The 15,000-nt window shown below is 43.7% G+C and overlaps 1 protein-coding gene across 3 annotated transcripts in view; it reads left to right on the forward strand.

Moving 5' to 3' along the window:
* slc30a6 (solute carrier family 30 member 6) overlaps positions 1 to 15,000 on the forward strand; it is an 86,264-nt gene that overhangs the window by 9,305 nt on the left and 61,959 nt on the right. For all 3 annotated transcript variants that reach the window (XM_030440949.1, XM_030440950.1, XM_030440948.1), the window contains exons 4-6: positions 3,207 to 3,291; positions 13,487 to 13,529; positions 14,131 to 14,196. In XM_030440949.1, coding sequence (XP_030296809.1) covers positions 3,207 to 3,291; positions 13,487 to 13,529; positions 14,131 to 14,196 — 194 coding nt within the window. The remainder of the gene's footprint in view (positions 1 to 3,206; positions 3,292 to 13,486; positions 13,530 to 14,130; positions 14,197 to 15,000) is intronic.

Below are 15,000 nucleotides of genomic sequence, written 5' to 3' on the forward strand. Positions count from 1 at the left end.
CTGAGGATATAAAGTCCTCCTCTCCTCCTCCTGATGATATAAAGTCCTCCTCTCCTCCTGATGATATAAAGTCCTCCTCTCCTCCTCCTGATGATATAAAGTCCTCCTCTCCTCCTCCTGATGATATAAAGTCCTCCTCTCCTCCTGATGATATAAAGTCCTCCTCTCCTCCTCCTGATGATATAAAGTCAGGTGAAGTGTCGTAGTCCACAGAACATTTCTGGAGCTTCACAGTAAAACAGTTTTGCAGCATTCTGCTGAACACCTGAAGCAGCTGAGACTAAACAAAAGATGAAATGGCTTCATTCATCTCGTCAAGTCTCCACAAGCCCCGAGATCCCAAACTGATTTGTTCTCCAGCTGCTTCAGTTGTCTTGTTTTGTGGACGACTGGTTGGTTTGTCAGCACGATTACATATAAATAAAAAACTATTAACAGATTTATTTGACACTGGGACTGTTGACGGGGCTCATCTCAGAACAGACCTCACTAACCTTTGGTGTGGATCCAGGATTTCTTTCTGATTTTCTTCAACGTTGCGTGATTCAACATTTGAATGAATTTCTCTTTGAATATAATACGTGTATCTTCCTGTTTCGTCCCCTCTGGTCGCTGCCCTCGCTGCCCTGCTGCCTCTCTCCTTCTGCATCATGAGCTGCCTCGGTGGGGGAGGGTGAGCCCACGTAAGACCTTTAAAGACGAGGCAGCCGTCTGCAAAGAGCCGTCTGAATTATTGAAGGAACTGAGAGATGATTAATGAAAGGATTTTAATCACACAGCACAGTGTGTGTTTTTATTTTTGCAGCTCAGGAAAACTATCCTGAATGAAGAGATCCTGCACAGCATTTCTTTTTCCCAAATGTTAGTCGAGAACATGATAATTAATAAACTGTTCCTGCCGATGAGAGCTGCTCGTCCTCAGCTCTGAGCATGTTTTCTGCTCGCTCGTCCTCTCAGAGTGACCTTCCCCTGAGCTCTACTGATTCAGACTGTAGTGACCATGTTAGGCCACCCAGCCGGGCCTCGTTCACCCAAATCCCAGACGCAGCGGGTCAACCGCGGGGCAGGAATCTCGCTGTCCATCCAGCAGCCAAAACCAGCAGCTCCCAGTCAGTTTGAAGGTTTGGATTTGGATTAGACGGCGGCTGGTCACCTGCCAGAGTGTCTGCGACAGGACGTGACTGACAGCCGGGGGAAACCCTGCTGGTTAGAAGTCCGACTGAGCCCGTGGAAACACTTTATACCTCCTGTGGCTCTGCAGGAGCTCTGTGTCCACAAGTTATCTCCGTCTGAGCCTTTAATTCAATAGAGAACTGGACACAAGGAGCTCCAGGCTCTTAAAAAGTGAAGGTTACAGTGTTTTTGGCTGCTACTAACGATTGTTTTTCATCATCCATGAATTCTCTGGTTGTTTTAATCAAGTGATTGATTTGACATTTGGTAAAAAAAGTGTCAAAAAGTTGCAGATCATAAATTCTTCAGATGTCTAACCCCTAATTTCCACTGGATACGTGTCCGCTGCGTTGCAGCTCCGATCCGGTTTTGCTCCGCCGTCCACCATCCGGCAATCCCCCCCGGTTGCGGTTTGAGTCCGCTGCGGCGCAGTACGGTAGACAGCTGGCTCACGAGGCAGAGGAGTTCCCGCGATAATCACATGATCACCCACGACCGCAGTTATAGGTCTGTGTTATTAAAATCAATGACACGAAGTGTTCCCGACCGAGGGATTAGCAGAAAAGCTTGTGTTTGTCTCTTTTTTTGAGATTTATGTACTGGTGTCAACACCGAGTGTTTTATTTTGAAAGGTAACCGGATGCTGTTTGTTATTTTAGCGCTTGACTTCCTGTCTGCTCGGTGCTAAATTCTGCTGAATTGCTGCGTTGCACTCCGGCATCCGCCAGATATAGAAGTCCTGCGTATCTGTGCCGGAGGGCTGCGGACTGCCGGAGCTGGGACGGAGCAGATACGCAGCGCAGCGGACCTGGTGGAGATTGACACATTGACTAAAGTGAAACGTATTTGCTCCGCTGGCGTGGCGGAGACGCAACGCAGCGGAGACGTATCCAGTTGGGGGTAAGGACTGACAGTCTCTAAAGTGACTTAAGCCCGACTGATATTCAGTGTATGGATCCGATATTCTGGAGTAAAAGATTCTGATATCGCTGTGTCGGCTGAAATACAAACTATTTTGCAACGATCCTTCAAATACAGTTATCAAACACTTCACATGTAATGGAGGCAGAATGTTTTACAGTTTAACAATAAACCTGATTGTCTTAAATTACATCTTCTTCTTTACAACAAAAAAAGCGTTGATACTGACCGATATATATATTTATATATATATATATTTATATATGTGTGAGAGGTCGAAACTATTAGCAAAGTGATTTATCAGTCTGGGTCTGATGAGGAATAAAAAAATCTCTGCTGCCTTGATTTACACAAACGATGTTCCAAATTAATTTCCCCGACATTTAGACGAGAGTTTAAACTTCTTTGACTCAGAAAACTGTCAACATGGAGCACAAATGACATTTCAGTGCAAATTATGTCAGAATTAATGAAATAATATGTTCAACCAACGTAATATTTCTGGTGCCGTGTAGCAACATTTAACCACCAGTCGAGTAAATCGCACACAATCTCTAGTAAAGAAAGTAAAGTACTGTCAATCAGAAAAGGTTCTGATGAGGGTTTTTAAAACTCTACGAAGGTTTAAAATTGTTTGTAAAGTAGTAAAGTGCTTCTGTAGGCTGTAGGGATGTTCAGAGATGGAAATCACTCTGCGTAGTTTCAGTGTCCTCTGCTGATTCTTTCATACCTGTGATCACCTGGAAACTGATTGTTTAGATTTTAATTCTGCCTTTTTTAGTTTCCTGCAGTTCCTGTCCAGGTTCCACTGGAAAAGGTTTCTGTTTTGTTCATCTGTTCATGTTGTTCCTCCGTTACCTGGTGACAGTGACCGGGGGAACGATGCCTCTTCCTGTTCTGGTTTCGCGATAGCAGACGCACGTTTTTCGTCCATGTGTGGTTGAAAACTTAAGCGAGACGGGATTTAGTTTTACTGTGAACACAGAATGAGATCCCGTCACCCGGAGTGCATAATGAATGAGGTGGTGGGGTCGTGACCCGGAGGTCGAGACTCTCTCTGCTCGTCCTCGTCTCCTCTAACAGTCGTTGTGTTTGTTTGTTGTCGTTCTCAGTCGTGGAGGATCCTGCTGTTCGGGGCTCTCAACCTGCTGTGTACCGGCTGTCTGCTGATGTGGTGCAGCTCCACCAACAGCATGGGTGAGCACACACACACACACACACACACACACACACACTCCTACACACACTCACACACATATAAAACAAGAGGGAGATGCAGACAGACACACACACAGAAGAAAACACTGTGAGCCTCGGACACAGACATTAACAGTTGGAGATACCTGTCTACACACAGTAAACACAGATTGACAGTTACACACACACATGCACAAGTGTGTGTGTGTGTGTGTGTCTGTGAGGAAGTCTTTAGGAAGTGTGTTAGCAAAGCCGTCTCACCAGAGGGATGTGTGTGTGTGTGTGTGTGTGTGTGTGTGAGGGGGTCACCTCAGTCAAAATATGGCACTTTAAAGGGCACGTTGAAGAAACGGAGTCTTCACAGCGTCTGTTTTTAGCCTCCGGTGCTACAACACAGAGAACACATCTGTCATATTCTGACGAGCACATTTTTTCTTCCTCCTCAGTCGCAGCCGAGCGGCGCTGCGTCTGCTGAGAGGAGAGGAACGTTTAAAAGACGATGTTTCCGGGTTATAACTCGAGGTTTTTCTCCTGCTTTGGTTCATTATTTGTCTCCATCACGAGTGGTGATACTCTGCAGCAGTTAGCAGGTTAGCAGGTTAGCAGTCGCTTCATTATTTGGGTCTTATCACACAGCTCTTCTGAATGCTGTAGAATGCTCCATTCACTTGAATAAGCCTTCCCAACGTTCAGCGGTCAATTATGTTCGTATAACAGACCGTTGCTAAGCATATTTGACCGTCATCTTCAGTTGCTAAGCGACGTCAGCTGATCTGTAGTCTACTTCATATCGGAAAAACGTACTCCTAGGCCACTAGCATGGATGAGTTTCACATTAACTTTAATATTCTTTAAAATACGGTGATTTCAACTCTTGGCAAAAGGCTGAGTTGTCGTCACCGGTCAAGAAAAGAAAAAGAGAGGAAAGCAGCGAAGAGGGAGAAGAGAAACAACGTCGGTTTGGTGAACTATATTTCTCTGCTGAAAAACACTCTGAGCGGTAACAAATACATTGTATAAAGACACACTGTGTCAAGTTTTCTTTCATGTTGGCAAGTAACCGTGTAATAAGCAGGATAATGTATAGAACGGCGGTCAGTATCGGAAATTAAGTCCCTTCAGGAGGAATCAGACCCCTCCCCTCTGTTCTATACATTATCGCTTACTTAATCATCTGTTTCACTGTTGTCTTCCTCCACAAACTAACCGCTTTATTGACGATCAGCGTTGCGCCCGTTTCTCAGGTTGTCGGCCATTGTTTCTGTTTTTAAGCACAATTTTAGATACTTTTGAGTCTGCACGAGGTTTATAAAGACGGGCTGAGAGCACTGAAAACTCCAAATCCCACAATGCATTTTGCCGCCTTCGTGTGTATTTAGTTGAACGTTGCGTTGCATTTCTTCAGTTGCATGTCTTGAAATTGGAAGCACCTGCTCTTAAATGTATATTGTATACGTGTGCATGTTGCGTCCAGTCGTCATGAGTTGAAACCAGGAAAAAAGACGTCACTTGTATCGTGATGTAAAGATATCTAAAGTCTACAGGACAGAATATTTTTCCTTACTTTTTATTACTCTATTACAGGTTTTGTTTTTGTCCAGCCACTTTAAGATGCCTTTCTTTTGGCTGTTGCTGAATTTTCTTCATTCACAGCTCAGATGTGACGTGCAGTCTGGTAGATTTGTGATGCTGTTATTTCTAACCTCAGTACAATGCCTAGAAAAATATCAATATTCGATACCACCAAACAGTGACCCGACACTGAGGGTTTGAGATTTAAATTAAAATATATCTACAACAAAGCTGACAGTGTCGTGTGTTGATCCCACGAAAAAAGAATATTGAAACCATATTAAATATTCAGAATCGATTGTGATACTTGTTTATGATCGGGTTCTTCCTAATTTATAGTCAGCAGTGGTTCATGGTGGTGATCAATCATGATTTAGGTTTTTAGTTTAGTGTCCAAAAAACGCTGCAGATATTCTCCTTTCGCCCCTGGAAGCGTTGAAGTGCTGAGAGTTCTGGGCTCAAAAGATTCTGATTATTTGCATGAAATATTGTTCGCCAGCAGCTTGAATAAATATCAACGTTGTCCTAACTGTGTGTGTGTGTGTGTGTGTGTGTGTGTGTGTGTGTGTGTGCGTGTGCGCAGAGCAGCAGCAGCACTTAAAACCATTTCTCTGCCTCAGCTGAGCTGTCCGCTGGCTCCGCTCTGGAAGATGAGACGAGCTTATAGTTCAGGCACTAAAACACGCTCAGACACACTCAAACACACTCACACACACACACACACACACACACACACACACACACACACACACACACACACACACTTCAATTACCATACTGTTTGTGGTGCTTACAGGTGTGTGTGAGGGAGCAGAGTGCAGATTTTAAAGGTTAAAGTGGACGTAAGCTCTGAGAGGAGACGGCAAATAATGAAATACTGAGGCCTGATCAGATTCATGCGTTCGTCCGGTAATGTTTATGTTGGATTAGGTGATTTAGCTGATGTCAGGGGCTTAAAGAGCAATCAGAAGTCAGTGTAGCAGGTCTGGGTGTCAGTGTGAGACGCACACAGATGTGTAGTGAACATCTGTACAGTAAGACGGAGTGTTTATGGTCAGGGAGGCTCGTGTCTGCCACCAACATTAAATCCTCTCAGGGATTCCATCACTCAGGAAAATGCTGCCATGAAAAGAACAACATGCAACCTTATCCCCGCTGCAGAGACTGCAGCATAAACCACACACACACACACACACACACACACACACACACACACACACACACACACGTACAGCGGCGTCGGGTGTCGTGCAGACAGGAAGCGGAGGACAGGTATCGAACAAACACGGGGAAGGCGACACCGCCGTCGATACTCGGCCCCCGATGAGAACAACAGGAGCAGACAGCGGCCCGGTCTCAATACTGTCAGTCAGATTCCTCGTTGTGGAGAAACTCTCCTCCAATCACAGGATCAGTAAACGCAGCCTTCACACACTCAGACTGGAAGTAACTAAGTACATCTGCGAGTTAACTTTTCCTTTGCTGCGTTCATGTGACAGCCGGAGTCACTGTTAAAACTGTTAACTCTCTAAATTCACGTCTCTGATAGTTTCCTCATATTTACAGATTTCATTCCAGCTCACTGATGATAAAACTGTGAACGTGAGAGTTACTTAGATGTGTGTGTAGTGTGTCGTCGTTCTGATGACCTGTTCTGTTTAAAGCTGCAACAATTACTTGATTAATTGAATACTGGATTAATCAGTTTGAGTAATTAAGCCGGTGACTCCTCTGTGACAGCAAACTGAACATCTTTAGCTTCTGGATGAAACAGATCAACAGTTTTCTCACATTTTTATGGATGAAGTAACTAATTGATTAATGAAGGAACTAATCCACAGATTATTCAACAATCACTTGCAGCTGTAGTTCAGTTTGCGGCGTGTTGTGGTTATCATATGTTTGTGACAAAGATGTGTGTAATGAACCTTTATCGTCTGAAATGACAGAACATCGTACGTTTGTCTCGGAGGACTCTGGTTTACTGAACTGAGCTGTTTCTCTTTATTCACCCTCAACCTCACACTCTGAACACAATCTGTGTGTGTGTGTGTGTGTGTGTGTGTGTGTGTGTGGTTATATGTGTGTGTGTGTGTGTGTGGTTATATGTGTGTGTGTGTGCTCTTATAAGGGCCAATTAGCTCTCTTCACATCCGTCGCTGTTTGCTGAAGACCCTGATGATGTACATTAGAGCGCTCGGTGTTTGTCTTCCACCTCATTAGACGCTGCTCACACTCACACATACACTGTGTGTGTTTCTGTTCCTGTACCTCACACCTATACACATTCTTGTTATGTCTTGTTGAATCCCACATTATTTATCATAGCTATGCTCAGTGTTTGATTTGTACTATCTTAAACATTATTCACTGTGTTTTGTATGATTTTACATACAAACTTCACGACATGAAAAGAAAAGAGTTGGTTGTTGTGAGAAATAAAAACAACCTACAACTGTAACCTGCTGTCAGTAAATCATGTTCCTGCAGGTCTAAATTCAGAATAATTTCATGCTTGTAACAAAATCTAATGCTTCATTTGCAGACATTTGATTATGATTTTATTCAGTTTACCTTTTTAAATATCTAAACTTGCCTCTGATTCAGTTTCGAGCTGCAGCGTCTGTTCTTTTTTTCAAACCGCTGCGTGTCGCTCAGTTGGAACTGCATGTGCGTTTGAAAAAAGTGTACATCCAGAGCCTCGAGTGCCTGTCCGCCTTTGGTTCAAATGAAGCATAACCCACATGTAAGGCTGTCCACACACACACACACACACACACACACACACACACACACACACACACACACACACACACACACACACACACACACACACACACACACACACACACACACACACACACACACACACGTCCCCGTTGACCCGCCTTTGCAAGTCTAATACCATGTTCTAGAGCAACTGCCACACTGACAGTCTCATATGTACATATTGTACATGGCTGCACTCTGCTACACACACACACACACACACACACACACACACACACACACACACACACGGCCTTGGCCCCATTATCTCATGACTAACGGCTTAACAGACGTGTAAATACACTCTATGCCATATAGACATACACACACACACACACACACACTCCCCCCTGCAATCTGGTCCAGTGCTCTCATCTTGGCTGTCAGCCTGTTTGCAAACACACACACACACACACACACACACACACACACACACACACACACACGCGCAGACGGCGGTATAGACTCCATACATGCCTTCCTTGTGCTCTGAGGCGGTTAACCCTCAGCCGACCTGTGATGCTGCCCAAAGAGATAATCAGACTGCAGCTTATCCGGACACACTGTGTCCCGCATGTGTGTGTGCTTGTGCGTGTGCGTACATATGTGAGTTCAGAGAACATGCGACCAGATTGCATGCAGCATGTGTGTGTGTGTGTGTGTGTGTGTGTGTGTGTATGTATCAGTTCCAGTCCAGTGACTCCGGTGCAACATGCTCCAGACAGTATTTACACGTGTTCGTGTTAAAGTTTGGTCGCCCGTAAATTAACTAAGTTGTTTAAGATGCTAAACTTTTTTCTCTCCCTTCTTCATGGAGAAGCAGCTCGCAGGTTTTCAGTTTGATGCAATCATCCTCAGAACTTTTTGAAAAAAGTTGCTGCGGATGTTGGAGGTTTAAACAAATCTGAGCTTCTTAAAGCTGCATTAATCGTTTTAGCCACTTGGGCGCAGCAGAGCACGTTCAAACTGCAGATGTGTTTTATCACCTTTGGGAGGTTTTTGTGGCGTAGATGTCGCCAACATTTGCATATTTAAGCTATATTATAATGCAGTTGAACGGTGACCAGCATAATCAGAGTGTTTTGGGGGAATTGTCTTATCTACGTTTCCAGTAACTGGAGCACAATCAGTCACATCAGCCGATTCCTTTACTGGTGTTTTCTAACAACACTTTTGGCCCCTCCAAGTCAAACCGAGCCGCTTCGATTTGCTTTTCCATCTCCAGTTTTACTGCACCAAGGTCCATGTAGTAACAAGCACTCGTCTATTCTGAACTCTCGTCTGTGCAGGAAACCTGAGAGAAATACTGTTTTATAAGTCTGTGTGTTCAGCTCTCAGAACTGTTGGAGCTTCTATTAGAATCTCTTGAGTTTCTCTCGTCCTGTTTGTTCTGCTGCGTTTCACAGTCTCAGGAGTCGCTCTTATTTACAATGTTTCCTGTGATGCTGCATCATGATAAAAGCTTTTAAGTGACTAGATAACAGGGCTGTCGTTGGTTTATGCAGCCCAGCTGTGGTAGATGTGAAAATCCCTGCTGCGAGTACAACACAGCCGGGAGAAGTGATGGAAAAACGGTGATGACACGTATTTAACAACTCCAGCAAGTCGGTCGACACTTTACAACGCTTTCCCAAACTGAGTAAATACCACAAATAGAAAACACAGAAATGCTTAGCTGTGTGTGTGTGTGTGTGTGTGTGTGTGTGTGTGTGTGTGTGTGTGTGTGTGTGTGCTCATACAGGTCAGTTTGTGTGTCCGTGTGTGTGTCTGTGTGTAAGTGCTGTTTAAGCAGAGTCGTTGTTGCACTGTTGCTGAAACATAAGCTGCTGATGAATCTACAGAAGTGTGTGTGTGTGTGTGTGTGTGTGTGTGTGTGTGTGTGTGTGTGTGTGTGTTTGCAGTCAGTCTTTTTCTCCCGTATCAAATTGTGCAGCGGACGACTGGATCAACTTTCAGCTTTTTACAAAGTAAAGACATCAGCTTTTTGTCTCAGCGGACACACACACACACACACACACACACACACACACACACACACACACACCTCTGTCTTTCACCTTACCTCACCTCTCTCTCTCTCACCTGTATCTCACCCTCGTCTGTCTCCCCACACTCGTTGACCCCACCCTCCTGTCCTGTCGCCTCCTCTCGTCCCGGCTGATGGACGGATGACTGTCCTCCGCCTACACATCCTCTGTGTGCGTCTGTACATTTGAACCTGTCCAGATGAGTCAAACCTCAGGTGTGGACATGACACAGTATAGGTACAGGTACAGGGGGAAGTATACAGAGACACTAACCACGCGTCAGGATTTAGAAAACACAGATGTGCCGTAATTCATTCGACTCTCAAAGACCCAGACAGCAACCGGCGGCTAAAAATAGCTATTGTTCTGAACAGTTTAAGAACTTTTGAACCACTAATCTGATCTATCTTCTTGAACTCCTGCTCAGACACATGTGAACTGGACTCTCTTGGTGTTTCAGTGATGTCACGCGTCTTGTTTTCTGCAGTATTGATTGATCAGGAGACCTGCGTAGTTTCTTCAGCGGTTGTAGTCGAGCTACTTGTGTTGTTCATGCTCAGTAGATCTTACATATCTGTGAAAAAGTCGCTTTTCTCAATGTTTTTTTTTATGATTTAATAACCGTTCTATGTACTCTCTGAACTTTGTAGGACACAGGGTCAGTAAATGAGATGTAGGAATATCACTGAAAGAGGATAATGTCATGATAAATGTCTGTAACTAAAGGTCAGACGGAGACAAAAAGCCTGACGTCAAAAAAATAAATGGTTCTGTCTGAGTTCACTGGAGCAGAAACCACCACATTCTGACTGGTGTTTATCTATTAATACTGGTAAATTCATCCTTTATCAGACTAATTAAATCTTAAATGGGGACTTTTCAGATTCTCCTCAATCAAGAGATGTATGAAACCTATTTCTGAGTGATAGAATAAGGAAGTCACCTGTCTTACAATATTACAGCAGTCGTTGTGGAGCAAACTGAAAAACTCAAATCCGAAGAGTCACATGCTTTTATAACAACAGCTTGATTTTATTATCCTGCAGTAAAGAAACCGTCATGATTTCTGCAGCTTCACGGACCAGACGGGCCGGATGCTCACAAGAAAAATAATCCTCGAAGAGAATCGCTGATCCTGCGTTTCATTTGAAAGCAACAAATTATTATAATTATAACATTTCATACAAACTCCAAACCATAAAAAGTTGCTGCAAGAAATGACGTCGTATTCCTCTGCTCCTTCACTCCTCTCCTCGTCTTCAGTGGGATGAAGAGATGCAAGGACAAGATGAAAGGGAAGGAAATGAAGTGAGAATTAAAGGGATAGTTCGCAATAAATGAATACATGTAGCGTTCATGACAGGCTGAGTCGTGAACACCAAGACGTTTTTTTTTTAATCGTCTAATTGTTTAATTTAGAGGAGAAAATGTTTAACGTTTCCCCCCAAATTGTGTGTATTTGTGCGTGTGTGTGTGAGAGTGTGTGTCTGTGTGTGTGTGTGTGTGTGTGTCTAGTGCATATGTAAACCTATCCAAGCGAAGCGAGGGGGAAATTTCAGCCCGATATCGATCGTGTGCGGCCAGTTTCTCAGGGTCACCGTGATGTCAGCGTTTGTATTATTATTGCTTTTATTGTCTGCTGCTTTTAATTCAACACAACACGATGACATCAAACCTCATTGATCCCTGTGGATAGATGAGCCGCTGCATATCTACAGTAACAGGATACAGTGGAGGAGGGAAAGGACTTTAAACAGGACACAGAGTTATAGCTTTCAAACACAGAGCGACTGAGTTTCTGTGGCTGGTTCAGTAAGTCCAGAGATGTAAGCGTGTTTTAATGCTCATCAGGAAAACGTGAATCACAGTTGTTGTCGCCAGGATGATGTTGTGCTCCACTATATTTATCTAAAGGCTTTACAGGCTTAATTAACTTTCATAATCAGCAAGTTGAGAAAGCTTCACATCGCCCTCTGTGTGATCGTCTGCAGTGGCAGTAAACACACCATCGGTAAAGGTGCTGAGTTCAACGAGATATTTTAGAATGATGAACAGGAGCGTTAACACTTCCTGCAGAAACACACACACCTGTAGTCGAGCTGCACACAGGTACCGTCAGCGTCGGTGTCCATCCCGTCCTGCTTGTTTACATTTTTAAATAACGTGTGTCGTATCGCTCAGAATGAGAGAAACGAGATGAAACTGACTCCTGAAACTTCTCTGCATGAAGCCGTTTGGTTTTATTGATTGTGATTCTGCATCACATCCATGTACAGGGATCCTCTCTGTCTCTCTCTCATTCACTCTCTCCACCTGTCTGTCTGTGTACATGTCCGTCACCCTGTCTATCTGTCTTCTAAACTCTGTCTCTCCGCCCGTCTATCTGCCTCCCTCTCTCAGTCCGTCCGTCCATCCCTCCGTCTGTCCCGTTGTCTCTCTCTCTCTCTCCCTGCCTGTCGCTCTGTCACTCAGCCTCGGTCCCGCTGCCTGCCCGTCTCTCTCTCTCAGCTCGTCTGTCTGTCCGCGGCCTCTCTGTCAGGATTACATGGCGTCAGGTTGGCCAACATGGACGTCGGTGGTGGGGAAACAAAATGTTCCTCTCGGCACAAAGCCGCTCTAATCCGCTCTCCTCCTCCCCCCCACAGCAGAGCCTGATTACAGAAATCTGGCTGCTCGGCAGTAAGACAGACAGTGAGCAGACAGACAGGCAGGGAGGCAGACAGACGGGTGTTTGGGCATTAAAGCCAGGCCAGTAACACTCGTTAACTGCCTAATTAGTTGATTGGCTTGTTGGCTGACTGACTAAGTAACCCTGCAGCTTTACCTGCTGGCTGCGTGCCGCGGTGTTCTCCAGGTAATTGACTCAGAGAAAGCCCGGCTGATTATCTGCAGGGCTGATCGATGACTTGCTAACTTAACGAGTGAGTCAGTAACAGAACGACGAACTTGCTGACCGGCGAGAGAAGAAGCGGAGGAACTGCTGACTGTCCCACAGTGTTAATGTCAAGAACAATAACTGTAAATAGATTGTTTTAAAATCTTTTCTAACTGCAGTGGATGACGGAGTCCACACCACAACAACAGTCACTAACGATATCTTTATCTTATCGATTGATTTCATGAATTATAACAGCAAATCAGAATCTACAAGAGCATCAGCTGTCTTGAATTTCGGGACATTTTCTACAAAATAATTGTGCTTTTGATATCGATTTCTAAAGACTTCTACGATTTATGCTTCTATGTTATTCTGACATGAAGAAGCAGTCCTGTGTTGATAAATATAAGTCCTGATTTATTTTGAATTTCTAAGCCCGTCACAAAAACATGATTACTTATAGTTACTTATTTAAGATTCTTTGATTGCTTTTCACTAATAAAAGCTGTGTGTCCTCTCTGTGACGTGGTTAAAATATTTATTTTCTAACTAAATGTAAGATTAAAGTGATTCCAGTATGTTTTAGGACATTTTTATTTTGAATTATAAGAATGTTTTGATGATTATCTTGATAATATGTTGGACGAGGTGATCGTGACGCAGTTTTCTTAATGTGTTTCATTCCTGTGTCTGACTGGAGCCTTCCTGTTTTTTGTGTAATCACTTTTAAGGTAATGGTTGTAGATTTAGAAGTTTTTCCTCCTTTGTGTGTCTGTTGTTCGACCAAAACTGTCTAATCATCCAGTCTGGAACCTGCAGATCGAAACATGTCGATCAATCTTCACACGATTGAATTTCTGAATTCTCTGATCAAACATCCGACGTTACGATTCCCGATTCTTGTTATTTGAATTCTGACGGTCTTCGTTTCTCTGTTTTGTCGTTTCAGCCTTAACCGCCTACACTTACCTCACCATCTTCGACCTCTTCAGGTGAGTGTGATCGGAAACGTTATCTTGAACGTGATTTACAGAATATTCTACGTATTGTTTTTTAATACAGAAAACAGACCTGAATGTAATAAATGATAATGAAGAGATCAGCTATCCCTGAAATAATGCACGCTATTTTTGCAAAATGTAAAAACGCCAACACTTTAATTGATTTGTTTGATCATTAAATCGTTTACATCATCGCTGGTTTCAGCCTCTCAAATGTGAAGATTTTCTGCTTTATTTTGTCCGATATGATTTAGAAAATACTTTTTAGTTCAGCTCGAGTGGCATTTAAACTTCACCACAATGGTATTTTACATTTTACATTCTGTTGTGTGAAATAATCCAGAAACAGAACGTGATGTGAGAAAACACTCGCTGCGCTCAGCTGTGCTGCTGTTTTGATGGAAAATTTCCACTCATGAAAAATTAATTGTGAGATTATAATGAATAAAAGATAAATAAAACAAGAAGTGAACTTCAGCTGACCTCTCTCACCGACTCTGTCTGTCTTCCTTCTCCGTCTTCACCATCTCACCTATTTTTCTCTCCCCCCTGTTGTCACCCGTCCGGCCTGTCCTCCCTTCTGCTCCTGCAGTTTGATCACCTGTCTCATCAGTTCCTGGGTGTCCATGAAGAAACCCAGTCAGGTCTTCTCCTTCGGGTGAGTTCACCGTGATGATCCGGACACAAGATAAGATGAGAAACAGAAAGGTTGAACTTTATTATTAATCCTGAAGGAGATTCTTGTGCCAGAGAAAATTACAGAAGCACAAGAATAAAAACAAAAACACAACAGAGGAGCAATAAAAAGTGTAAAAGGAGTAATTACTGACATCAGTGTCATCCACGTTTGGTTCACTGAGAAATAAACCAGAATGTCAAAGGAAGAGAGAATTAATTTCCTTGAGTTAAAGCTGGACTGTCCAGCTAGCTTAGCTGGATTTCTATTGTGAAGCTAAAAACAGATTTCAACTCTCCTCCATCAGCTTCCGGGTCGGGGAAGTCCCGACGCGATGATTACCGAGTGCGGTTAGAAATGCTCAGTTCCGTTCTTTTCCCTGTCCGCTCTCGATAATAACTGTTATAAACTGGCAGGTAAGACACATATGAACTTTGATTGCTTTTCCATGGAGTCATAATCATACATTTTCATCCATGAGCCGCGGAACTCTACTGCACTCGGTAATCGACTCGTCGGGACTTCCCGTCAACAGGAAGCTGCTGCAGAAGAGTGGTAAATTTAGTCAGCTTTTCAGTAGAAATCCAGCTAAGCTAGCGGAGGTTAGATGCCCCGGACTATGTGCTGAGACCCTATTTGTACTGTTGCTGAAGTTTGGTGCTGTTCTGAGCATTATTTGTGGCTTTTTGGTGGCGGTTTATATTTGGATCCGTTTACTGCAGTGTATTGTTGTCGTGCGGTCGTTTCTGAGGTTGATAAAACTCCGTAAATTAGCGGTCTGCTAAC

The sequence above is a fragment of the Sparus aurata genome, chromosome 15 (assembly GCF_900880675.1).
Source record: "Sparus aurata chromosome 15, fSpaAur1.1, whole genome shotgun sequence".
Taxonomy (NCBI): domain Eukaryota; kingdom Metazoa; phylum Chordata; class Actinopteri; order Spariformes; family Sparidae; genus Sparus; species Sparus aurata.